Below are 13,213 nucleotides of genomic sequence, written 5' to 3'. Positions count from 1 at the left end.
TCCGAGGACTATAACGTGCCCTTTACGGAGTGGGAACTCCGCAGCGCCTTGGCGCTTTGCAAGGGCACTTCTCCTGGGCCAGACAATGTCCATAACCAGATGTTGAAACACCTTAGTAGGATAGTCTATTATATCTCATTCGCGTGTTCGACCGAATCTGGATAGAGGGTGAGTTTCCGTCTCAGTGGCGAGAGGGCATAGTAATCCCTGTCCTCAAGCCTAACAAAGATCCTAAGTATGCAGGAAGTTACAGACCGATTTGTCTTACAAACTGCCTGTGTAAGCTATTTGAGAGGATGGCAAATAGCAGACTTGTGTGGTGTCTGGAGAGACAAGGACTATTGTCCGAGTACCAGTATAGTTTTCGAGCCACTCGCTCGACCACTGACCATTTGGTACGCCTGGAGAGCTCTATCCAGGATGCGTTTCTCCGCAAGCAGCATTTGGTAGCTGATTTCTTTGACTTAGAAAATGCCTGACTACACATGGAAATATGGTATCCTTTCAGTCCTGCATCAGTGAAGATTCCGAAGTAATATGCCGGTATTTATTGCGAATATTTTGTCCCTCCGTCTATTCCGAGTCCGAGTAGGGACGGCAAATTCGCAATACCACGTTCAGCAAAATGGAGTCCCACAGGGATCGGTTCTTGGTGTCACTCACTTTGCGATTGCCATAAACGGTATTGTTGCTGCTGCCAGTTCAGCAGTAATATCGTCGCTATATGTGGATGATTTTGCTCTGCACTATAGCTCGCGTAATGTGGCAGTCGCCGAGCGAAAATTACAGCACGCTATTAAGAGAGTGGAGCAGTGGACCTTCGAACATGGCTTTCGGTTGTCCACCACAAAGACCTCTGTTTTCCACTTTTGTCGGCAACGCAACCACTTCCTGAGCTTTATTTAGGAAATGTCGCCATTCCTGTATTTGACATTTGCCGATTTCTTGGGCTCCTTTTCGATAGTATATTATCGTGGGAGCCACACGTGCGGCAGCTAAAAGTGCAATGAACCAGGAGGTTTAATCTCTTGAAGTTTCTTAGCAGCACTAATTGGGGAGCTGATCGCACGGTGCTCCTACGCTTCTATAGGGCACATATTTTATTTAGGTTAGACTACGGCAGTGCAGCATATGGCTCAGCAAGACCAAGCGTTCTTGCGAGATTTAACAGTATCCTTCACAGTGGAGTTAGGTTGGTGACGGGAGCTTTTCGAACAAGGCCCATCTGGTGAATCTGGTGTGCCACCTTTACACCTTAGGCGCCAGCAGCTCCTTCTGTCGTATGCTACAAATTTGCGACAGATGCCACTTCACCCAAGCGATCCTTCCGTATTCAACAATGGACACTGTCGGCTGTTCGCTGCTTGTCCTCGAGCAACGCGGCCGGTTGGAATACGCTTGGATAGCAGTCACCGATTGTTTCACGTACCTTCGGTTCCTTGCCTTCTCAGACAACCAAGTGGAGTACCTCCGTGGGTAGTAGGACGTCCTGAAATAATCTTGGATCTGCACACTGGCCCGAAGGAAAACACGGACCCTTCGATTTATCGGAGGGACTTCCTGTCCGTTGTTGGCCGGTATCCAGGTTCAGTCGTCGTTTACACGGATGACTCGAGAACAGACACTAAAGTGGTCTGTGCGTTTGTTGTCGACACTGATATGTTTCTTTTTGCTCTCCCGGAAACCTGTAGTGTGTACACAGCAGAGCTCTATGCTATCCGTGAAGCTCGGCGGTACGCACTGTCCGATGAGCGCCGACACTTTCTTGTGTGTACTGACTCCTTCAGCTCGCTATAGTCTATTGATACCTGTTTCCCTCGGTACCCTCTGGTGCAGCTCATCCAGGACCTGCTAGCCGGGTGTTTGGATGCCGGCACCAGAATCACGTTTCTGTGGCTCCCAAGCCACATGGGTGTAGAGGGAAACGAGTTAGCAGATGAGGCTGCCAAGGGGGCAGTTCCGTTGCCTTTCAAGGTTCCAGCAAGTGATATTCGCTTTCAGCTGAGACATCTTGTTATGTCCCATTGGGAGATGGAGTGGCAGGCCACTCCTCTTCCAAATAAGCTGAGAGCGATAAAAGGTACAACAAAGGTATGGAGGACTTCCCTTCGGGCTTCTTGGAGGGAAGCAGTGGTATTATGTCGTCTTTGGATCGGCCAGGGTATACTAACGCACTCTCATTTATTGAAAGGAGAACCCCCTCCGGTGTGTACTTGCGGCGATCATCGTACCGTGGTACACAACCTTACGGAGTGCGTGAACCTGGTCGGTCTACGCCGTAGTCTATAACTCCCGCGTACCATCTCCCTCATCCTGCGCGATGAAGAGCAGTCCGCAGACCTCGTCATCCGTTTTATGAGGGATAGTGGTCTTTTTTATCGTGTGTAATGATGTCCTTTTTCCTAGTGTATTTGTGTTAACTGCGCTTTTATCCCATTGAGTTCATTTTAGTTCGTGTTGCGTATTTTAATGTGTTATATTAATTTCTAAGTTGAATTATATATATCTGTATTCCAGGCAATGCCTTATTCTTTTGTCACCTGTGGTTTCTATTACTTTATTAGCAATAAGGCATTGCGAATTAGACCCAACTGATTGTTTTAATCTCATAACCATTTGTCATCACATTGTTTTTAAACTCCAGTCAGTGGATACATTTTAAAATTTTAATTATCATATCATGTGTCGTCCATCTCGTTTCATTAGTGGCCGATGACCTTCGATGTTAGGCCCCTTTAAACAACAAGCATCATCATCATAATCATCATCAGTACCATTGTTATCGAGAAAATGCTTGTGAAGGATTTGATGAGTGATCAGGTATTGAAGGACCGTGTGATTGACCATTTTGCAACCAAGGAAAATCGACGTTTAGAGCTACTCTACAAAAAACTTTAAGGTCAGATTTCCTGCCTACCCATTCATTAACTAACAGCTTCGCCACTGGATATACTTATTATTAAAATTCGCTTTACGTCGCGCCAACACTAATAGGTCGTTTGGCGACGATGGGATAGGAAAGCACTAGGAGTGGGAAGAAAGCGACCGTAGGTCTTAATTAAGGTACAGCCCCAGCTTTTACCTGTTGTAAAAGTGGGAAACCACAGAAAACCATCCTCAGCAGTGGCGTATGCTAGGATTATGACGTGGGCTACCACTAGACTTAGGTTACTCCTTTTCGATGGTTGATTTAGTTAAGTTTTCTAAACTGCTTATATTTCGTTTGTTTTGTTGTATCACTGGTTTCAAGAAATTTGAACTTTTCTCCATAGATGTCTGTATCCAAAAACTGAGGTCATGCACTCTGATGCAAAGTGGAATAATTAGTGATTGGAAGAAATTTTATGTTTATAGGTTTTCTCAATATATATTGCACTCATTTTTGCCAGTAGTCTCCTATGATCTACTCTACGTATTCTTATTACAAGTCTGATAGGATTTCGTTCTCGTTTCCTTCAGGATGCAGCCGCCTGAAAAGCTGGTACTTCTTGAGGACGAACGCGCTAGCTCTCATGCCGGTGCATTGTGTATCAGTCATTAGCTTCCTTTTCACAGAGCTCTTCACACCTTCGGAATTGAATCTAGCAAGGAATTTCCTCTTGTAGTCAGTCCAGGTTAGGTTCAAGGTCTTCAAGTTAATTCTGCCAAATAGCGGGTTGCTCCCGTAACTGCGATGTAACGAGTTGAACGAAGATATCCTCCGGTAGATTAGTCCTTCCTAGTTGACTGACCGATCCCTCGATGTGGCTAGTCGGGTTCTCTTCCAGTCTCCTGTGGACTTTCGGAAGGCTCCCTTTTCACCTTCGGGTCTAGGTGTCCTGTGTTGCCGGTTAAGTTTGAGGGGTTTGAAGGCGTGGTGATAGGTCCTGTTCGATTTAATCTGTCTTCTACCGCGTGAAGGATGGTCTCTCTCATATTCTGAACATCTCCCTTGGTGGTCGAAATACGGTTTTCTAACGTTCCTTCAATGGCAGAAATACGGCTCCCAAAATTTCCCTCAACGGCAGAGGTTTTCCCCTCAACCTGTTGTTTGATGCCGGAAACCTGGATTTCCACCTGCTCCTTGAGATTCGGGTTGTCCTCTTCCAGCTGGCTTACCCTACTACCGATCTACTCATCCTACCCCAGTTTTGATCTGATGTCCGATATCTGCTGCGTTAATTAATTGGTGACGTCACTGATCTGGAAATTGATCTGCGATATTTTATCATCTACGGTTGAAATTTTTGATTCTAGGATTCCGGATTTAGTCCAGAGCCTTCTCGAAGCTCCCCCTCGGGTATAAAAGCTGTAGCTTTTTCGAGCAAACCTGTCCTATTGATCGTCGACTTACTGAGTGTGTGTATTAAGACAGGAGGCGTGGGCCTCATTCTTCGGCCAGCAGAACATCAGTTAAGGTCATGGCCAACAGTTTTTCCATCTAAGTAGTTATCTCCGCAAGCTGACCCGAGGGGAAGGTTCTAATCTTTAAATATTTAACCGCCTGGTTTCTAAAATGTAAACTTTCTTCTTTCTCATGCAAACTTTCATGTAAGTCCTAAAGACTTAAACTGTAAATCTGGGATAGAGAGTGCGTTACCCTCTCGAATTCCCCCTTCAATTTATCTTGAGATGACAACGATTTTGTAACTGTGTTTCTCCTGTAAATCATAAATTACCATGTTCTTCTAGTCACCTCAGTAGTGTGGGATTAGCCTCTGTATCGTCGGGCTGCAAGCCCAAGTAGGGTTTTAGCCTTTATTTCTAGGAGTGCAAGTGTACGCCTGAATACATTTTTTGAGTTTGGGCCAGTAACTTTACCTGTTCTTTTTCACGAAGTCCCAGTAGAATGGGTACTAGATACCCCTGTGTCAACTAAAATTCATTTGGTATTGTAAATTGCAGGTTGTGCCTAGAGAAGCCTAAAGGTGTAATTGTATCGGGCAAAGAGGCTCTAGGAAAAGTTAAAAGTTGTAAGGGTTTGGGAGCGCGGTCTCCTTGGCAGAATTTGTAGAGCATGTCAGCTCTTTTGTGATTGTGTAATAGTTTGCTGTGTACTCTTGAGTGGAGCGTTTGAAAGGCCGCCTTTGTAATCGTTGGAGCCAAGTGCTCTTGAAAATTGTGTTTTGGGAGATATCTCTCGTTATCTATTTAATTAAACGCAACATTAGCGACGTTGGAAATTTGTAAATTAGGAGCTTGAAGCTCAAAATTTGTAAATTACCAATCCTCGGGTTTTATATTTTTGTATCAAAATTGCTATGTATCTGAAACTTTGTTCTTTCGCCAAGTGAAGAGTTTTGTTGATATTTAACATCTGAAAGAAAAGAAATATAACCTTTATTTTAAAGTTTTAAGCCGGGCTGAGTGGCTCAGACGGTTGAGGCGCTGGCCTTCTGACCCCAACTTGGCAGGTTCGATCCTGGCTCAGTTCGGTGGTATTTGAAGGGGCTCAAATACTTCAGCCTCGTGTCGGTAGATTTACTGGCACGTAAAAGAACTCCTACGGGACTAAATTCCGGCACCTCGGCATCTCCGAAAACCGTAAAAGTGTAGTTAGTGGGACATAAAACAAATAACATTATTATTATTATTATTATTATTATTATTATTATTATTATTATTATTATTATTATTAAAGTTTTAAATTAATCTTTGACTTTCGTAGATAGAACCATTCCAACCCACACCTTCTTTCATCTCTGTGATCCACGAAAACTCGGTAATAATAATAATAATAATAATAATGCTTGATATTTTCACTATTTACGCATGGGTTTAGAGAATTGTTTCTGAGTAATACTAGTCCATTACACACTTGCATCAGTGTTAATATAAGGAAAGATCTTCATTGGAATAATCATGTAAATGGGATTGTAAATAAAGGGTAAAGATCTCTGCGCTTGGTTATGAGGGTATTTAGGAGTTGTAGTAAGGATATAAAGGAGACGGTATATAAGTCACTGGTAAGACCCCAAATAGAGTATGGTTCAGTGTATGGGGCCCTCACCAGGACTACTTGATTCAAGAACTGGAAATAATCCAAAGAAAAGCAGCTCGACTTGTTCTGGGTGATTTCCGACAACAGAGTAGCGTTAAAAAAATGTTGCAAGGTTTGGGCTGGGAAGACTTGGGAGAAAGGAGACGAGCTGCTCGACTACGTGGTATGTTCCGAGCTGTCAGTGGAGATGGAGAGATGGCGCGGAATGACATTAGTAGACGAATAAGTTTGAGTGGTGTCTTTAAAAGTAGGGACGATCACAATATGGAGATAAAGTTGGGATTCAAGGGGACAAATTTGGGCAAATATTCGTTTATAGGAAGTGGAGTTAGGGATTGGAATAACTTACCAAGGGAGATGTTCAATAAATGCCCAATTTCTTTGCAATCATTTAAGACAAGGCTAGGAAAACAACAGATAGGGAATCTGCCACCTGGATGACTGCCCTAAATGCAGATCAGTATTGATTTATTATGTAATTCTATTGTACTTTTAAGCGTTAATTTCGCGTTTTTCTATACCTGGTTACTTGGCACGACATCTGAACATAGTTACATGGTAGACTAACGCACACCGGGCGAGTTGGCCGTGCGCGTAGAGGCGCGCGGCTGTGAGCTTGCATCCGGGAGATAGTAGGTTCGAATCCCACTATCGGCAGCCCTGAAGATGGTTTTCCGTGGTTTCCCATTTTCACACCAGGCAAATGCTGGGGCTGTACCTTAATTAAGGCCACGGCCGCTTCCTTCCAACTCCTAGGCCTTTCCCATCCCATCGTCGCCATAAGACCTATCTGTGTCGGTGCGACGTAAAGCCCCTAGCAAAAAAAAAAAAAAAAAGACTAACGCACGTCATCATTTTCGAATGGTCTATAGTCAGATGATGGGAATTAAAATAATGTTTACCGGGCGAGCTGGCCGTGAGGTTAGGAACGCGCAGCTGTGATTTTGCATCCGGGAAATCGAGCCCCACTGTCGGTCCTGAAGATGGTTTTCCGTGGTTTCGCATTTTCACACCAGGCAATGTTGGGGCTGTACCTTAATTAAGGACATGGCCGATTCCTTCCCACTCCTAGCCCTTTCCAATCCTATTGTCGTCATAAGACCTATCGGTGTCGGTGCGACGTAAAACAACTTGTAAAAAGTAATAATAATAATAATAATAATTATAATAATAATAATAATTATAATAATGTTCAGAATCGTTTGCAGGATGCGCTACAGGATACGGGATGCTGAGAAATGCCGACTTCACGATCTCACTCACAGCAGAACAACAAAATATTGGTAGGGGCAGCCGATGCATTTGGCATTATATAATATAATAGTCTTATGTTGAGGGAAGAGTTACGTATTATTTCTATTTGCGCATGTATTCATCTGTTTTTTTTTTTTTTTTTTTTTTCACAAGTTGCTTTACGTCGCACCGATACACGACAGAGAAGATTCGTAGGTCTTATGGCGAAGATGGGACAGGAAAAAGCTAGGAGTGGGAAGTGAGCGTGGCCTTAATTAAGGTGCAACGAAAACGAGAAACCACGGAAAACCATCTTCAAGGCTGCCGACAGTGGGGTTCGAAACCACTATCTCCCTAATACTGGATACTGATCGCACTTAAGAGACTGCATCTGCCAAGTTCGGTATATCTATTTGTTTTTCATTGTTGTGACTAGAAAGAAAATTACGGTGAATCAACTTCGGTATATTAGGAAGATGATAATGAAAGGAATTTGGTCAAATTGTAGAGTACCGAGCTCGATAGCTACAGTCGCTTAAGTGCGGCCAGTATCCAGTATTCGGGAGATAGTGGGTTCGAACCCCACTGTCGGCAGCCCTGAAGATAGTTTTCCGTTGTTTCCCATTTTCACAGCAGGCAAATGCTGGCACTGTACCTTAATTAAGGCCACGGCCGCTGTCTTCCTATTCCTAGGCCTTTCCTATCCCATCGTCGCCATAAGACCTATCTGTGTCGGTGCGACGTAAAACAAATAGCAAAGAGATTGTGGAGTGTACTAGATGCTATAAGTAACTCCTAGACAACTCCTAGTAACTTTATCATGTCCTTGCGTGACCTTTCAATGATATGGTATGGTATTTTCTGCATCGCCACAATAAACAGCTCGCAAAATCTTGCTTTATTCCATCTGTACGGGACCTGCTGTGTTTCTATCATTGTCTTTCAGTCACCAGCCTCGCTTCCCTTCCTGTGTGATAACTGCGTCCTGTTATCACGATGCTAAGGCACGACAGTTTCCGCTTTCGGAGACGAGACTTCCTCATGGCAATTTTCACTGTTAGGCTGACCAGTACTTTATATCCTCTTAATTCCATTAATTTCGACAATTTAGCTGAGCTGGATACTCTTGTATATTTAGCAGTTTGCGAAGATAAGGAAGAAAGTGACTTTAAGGACCTTCGTCCGCCGGCACGCGTCTGATTACCTCGGAACTGAACAGGTGTGGCAACGGCAACAAATTCCATATCTGCTGTCAGACACGTGGCAAATAATTCGCCCCTTTTTGCTTCTGGTTTATGGTTTCACGAAGTCACTTAAGTATGGTAATAAGAGATATTTTTGAGATTTTGATTCAATACTAGCCTATACAAAAAAACTTTTACCAAAGGTACAATACTCAAGTATTATAAATAAATCATTAGTGTTTGACTACACACTAAATAACAGATACTAAAGAGACTGCCAGACTGAGGAATGCGTGCTGCAAGCGAGAGAATCATACCTCAGTATCCATGATCTTGTGAAAAAAATGTACCCTTGCTACCCTTCCCCAAAGCACATGCAAAGTCTCCACTATTTGCTTTGGCGCTATACAAATCGATTAGCCGCGACAAATGGCATTTTGTGCGAAATTTCGCTAATCATTTTGTTACTAATTAAAGAAAAGAAAGAAAAGAATTAGTTGATAAGACAACAGGGCTTGTACAAATTGCTTTTTTAAAATAATTCCTAGTCTCAGGCGGCTAGAATGGAATAAAAATGTAGTGTTTCCCCCACAAAGAGAGTGATCGCCGTTTCTGTTCGCAGGAAGTTTGAAAGTAATAATAATTAATTTCGTGTGGCTATTTCTAGCCGAGTGCAGCCCTTGTAAGGCAGACCCTCCGATGAGGGTGGGCGGCATCTGCCATATGTAGGTAACTGCGTGTTATTGTGGTGGAGGATAGTGTTATGTGTGGTGTGTGAGTTGCAGGGATGTTGGGGACAACACAAACACCCAGTCCCCGGGACATTTGAATTAACCAATGAAGGTTAAAATCCCCGACCCGGCCGGGAATCGAACCCGGGACCCTCTGAACCGAAGGCCAGTACGCTGACCGTTCAGCCAACGAGTCGGACAGTTTGAAAGTAATACCCTATAAATACTTAGGCTATAACACAATGTGAAATGGACTGAACTAGAACAGCAGTTACATATTTTTTATTTAACGAAATATGTTTTATTTATTTATTTCTGCCGTTTTTATAATTAAATGCATATTCTGGTGTATTCATAAGTAGGCTACGTATGTTCTATATTCAGAAGGTCAAATTAACTGTAGCGCGATTGACCTATCTAAGGCTTTTGTATCTGGCCGCATGGTCTTCCGAGGCCTAACGCCACTAGTCGTTTTTTTTTTTTTTTTAAAAAAAGGGCCTTGCAAGGTTAAGTGATGGAAGACCACTTGGACAAAAATGAGTACAGTTGGACTAAGCAAAAGATTAACTGAATGGGTGGCTATATTTCTAGAATATAGAACTCTGAGCAGTGGCGGTCGGTGGACTGTTAGGTAGATTGGGGGGGGGGGGGGGACAGTACTTTTTTACACCTCTTTCTTTACAACTTTGACAGAAATTGAGATCTTAAGGCTGCCCTTATCAGCTGTTTTTGCCATCTATGTATATAAAATAAGAGTTTTGTCTATACATTGCTCAGAATTTAATAATAATGGTATTACTATATCGGTCTTATCCACAGTAATAAGGAAATGCACTTTTTACTTGTCCGTAATTTCTGTCTGTCTTTGTACGTAGGCTATGTATGTATGTATGTATGTATGTATGTATGTATGTATGTATGTATGTATAGGCATCACGAGAAAACGGCTGAAGAGAATTTAATGAAAATCGCTATGTAAAATTAGGAAATGAGCCGCTACAATTTAGGCTATAAATTATTTTATCACGTTGAGTGAAATGGTAGTTTAGGGGAAGGCCTAAAATTTAATTCTCAAATATTTGTTATTAGTGGTCCTATCGATACATACTACATCACCAAAGTTATGTAGAATTAAATTTCCGACCATTTATGTCTGATACAATTTTACCGTTACCAGTGATAAGAGATATTCATGAATTTGTATTTTTGTTGCTAGGTCCATATCAACGCCTCGCTACTCTACCTGTGTTAACCACCCTTTAAATTTAAGTAATGAGGTGGTATTTCTGACACTGACAGGCAGGGAATTCCAAAGTCTGGAACCCATCACAACAAAAGAATTGTTATACATAGAGAATCGGTGAACAGGAATAGAAAGCTAGGAACCAGAGCGAGTATTACTGCTGTGAAAGGAGGACAAATATAGTAAGCTGGGATGAAATGTTTATTGGTCTGCCTTCAGTGAGCCTTCCATATACCTGTAACAGTATGTGATACATTTGTCGTTTATAAGGTTCCAGCCATGAAATGGAAAAATGAAATAGCGTATGGCTTTTAGTGCTGGGAGTGTCCGAGGACAAGTTCGCCTCGCCAGATCCAGTTCTTTTGATTTGATGCCCATATGCATCACAGCACAGATTGTTGTACATAAATGTACAGCAACAATTAAGTGCCCGCTGAAGTTTCAAGGTCAGTTCCTTGGTTGCGTCTAGAATAATGTCACACCACTTACTCTCTTTGCGTCCACTAGTCGAGGATGGGAAGCACTAGTGATGGTGTGAGTTTGACTATCACATTACATGGCAAAATATTGGTATTTCTTTTAAGAGAGTGAAGAATCGAAAATATTTTTTACGAATATTCATATATTCAGATCAATTTAAAGTTTGTTCATTGTCACTCCAAGATTTCTCACAGTTTGGCTGAATGGAGAAACTCTGCCATTCAGTACGCCTATAACTGGATGGATATATATGATATTTGTTCTTAATTTGGTATTGTTGAAGAGAGAATAAATCTGATACATAATATACTCTATTATTCTGTTTCTAGGCTGAAACTGTGTTGACAATCTACTGCCTCTTCACACCACTGCTGACTGACACTATGGATCAAGATCTAGAGGTAGGAACTCCTATTACGGTAAAACTTCAGTACTTGTATAAAATCTCTATAATTGGAGTCTGTTTTCAATGTACAGTAGGTGAAGAGACAGGCCTTCTAGTTTAGTACGGTAGTGTAAAGATGGATTGAAATTACAACCTGTGACAGTAAAGTTCGGTGAATAGTCCTGTACTATCAACATAGATGAACAATGCACGACAGTGACCTTACTGTCCTTCGAAATAGTCCCCTCCCATAACTATGCACTACTGAGATCGGCGACACATGTCCTGGAAACTTTGCAAGAAGGCTTCCTTTGGGATGGTGTTCAAACGCCTCGTCACGTTTCGTTGGATGTCAGGAATATCGTGATGAGCATCGTTTTGATGCGTGACTTTTCGGCTCTGACCTTTTTCCGACGAGGGGATCCCAGAGAACGCCATTCCATGCTTTGCCGTTTCGTTTCAGGGTAGCTGAGACACCATGTTTCATCATCAGTGACGATACAGTTCAAGAAATTTGGTGTGGCATCCGCCGTTTCGACAAAATCTTGTGAAGCCTCTAAATGTGCCTGCTTCTGATCGTCCGTCAAGTAATATGGCACAAGACGAGAACAAGTTTTCCTCTTCCCTAACTTCTGGGTATCGATTTGTCGCACGGATTCATGGTTAATCTGCAGTTCAGCCGCTAACATGCGCACAGTTAATCGCCAATTGTTCGTGATTAATGTCCTCACCTTCTCAATGTTTTCGTCACTGACGGCGGTCGCCGGTCTTCCGCTACGGGTGTTGTCAGAAACACTGTCCCGGCCTCCTCAAAAACGGGGGAAGCACTTGCACATACACTTCAAGGACAGTGCTTGATCTTTATAATAACGTACCAGCATCGCATGCGTTTCTTTCGGTGTCTTGCTGAGCTTAAAACAAAACTGTACATTGATCTTTTGGTCGTTCATGTTCCATTTCGCAGTTCAGAATCAACGCACTAAACACGCACTGTGTCAAACAGGTCTTACACGGCACACACACGATGCTCAACTGAAAGACGTTGGGAGCAGGTGGTCAAAACCTGCTGCTATATAGGTGCGGAGTTATGTTCCGCCAGTGTTCATTGACCGTTCTGACTCCATTCACCGAACTTTGTCATAGGTTGTATTTACCAGAATGCTTTAGCTACTGTCTACTGTCCTAGATATAAGGGATTTTTGTTGACTACTTAGCTCTTGAATCTGGTCTGTACACTGACCAGTACATATTAATTTGAGATGCAAAGAAATTTTTAAAAAATATTTTGAACTAGCTGTAGTACTCGTCTTTGACAGGACAATAATATACCATGTGCAGAGTTATCTAACTATGTTACTTGCCACCCATATTCAGGCATACTGATTTACTCGGGATGCAGCAGTAATCCCATCTATCGAAGATGAGTGGCAGCAGAATCAAATCAATCACCACTGATTTGTGCATTTAGGGCAGTCTTTCAGGTGGCAGATTCCCTATTCCACATCACAACAAACAATGGTGATTGTAATGTTATTGTTCATCAGTTTTATGAGTTTTCACTATGGTAGGCTTCACATTTAGTTAGCTATGCATCTGCGGTTTGTGTGGGAAAAATTGTGAAAAATATCACGTCACAGGAAGTCAAGAATACAGGGAGTTGCCCAAACAGTATAAGTATGGAGCTGCTTGCTACACTACTCTCTGTGCTTCTCACTTGAAGCCAATGGCCACATTACCCCATGTAGAGCAAAACATGGCAGTTCTTACATTGTGGATACACTGTATACAAACTAAGACATTTTTTCGGGGGTAGAAAAACTTTGAATTGCACAATTATCAACAACAACAATCATTACTGATCTGCAGTCACTCAGGTGGCAGATACCCTATCTGTTAGGTTTCCTAGCCTTTTCTTAAATGATTAAAAAAGAAATTGGAAATTTATTGAACATCTTCCTTGATAAGTTATTCCAATCC

General features: G+C 42.4%; 1 protein-coding gene across 3 annotated transcripts in view; it reads left to right on the top strand.

Moving 5' to 3' along the window:
* Positions 1-13,213, top strand: part of LOC136876494 (selenoprotein N) — a 155,935-nt gene that overhangs the window by 70,995 nt on the left and 71,727 nt on the right. For all 3 annotated transcript variants that reach the window (XM_067150496.2, XM_067150495.2, XM_067150497.2), the window contains exon 2: positions 11,181-11,252. In XM_067150496.2, coding sequence (XP_067006597.2) covers positions 11,181-11,252 — 72 coding nt within the window. The remainder of the gene's footprint in view (positions 1-11,180; positions 11,253-13,213) is intronic.

The sequence above is a fragment of the Anabrus simplex genome, chromosome 6 (assembly GCF_040414725.1).
Source record: "Anabrus simplex isolate iqAnaSimp1 chromosome 6, ASM4041472v1, whole genome shotgun sequence".
Lineage (NCBI taxonomy): Eukaryota > Metazoa > Arthropoda > Insecta > Orthoptera > Tettigoniidae > Anabrus > Anabrus simplex.
This window is presented reverse-complemented; position numbering and strand designations above follow the sequence as displayed.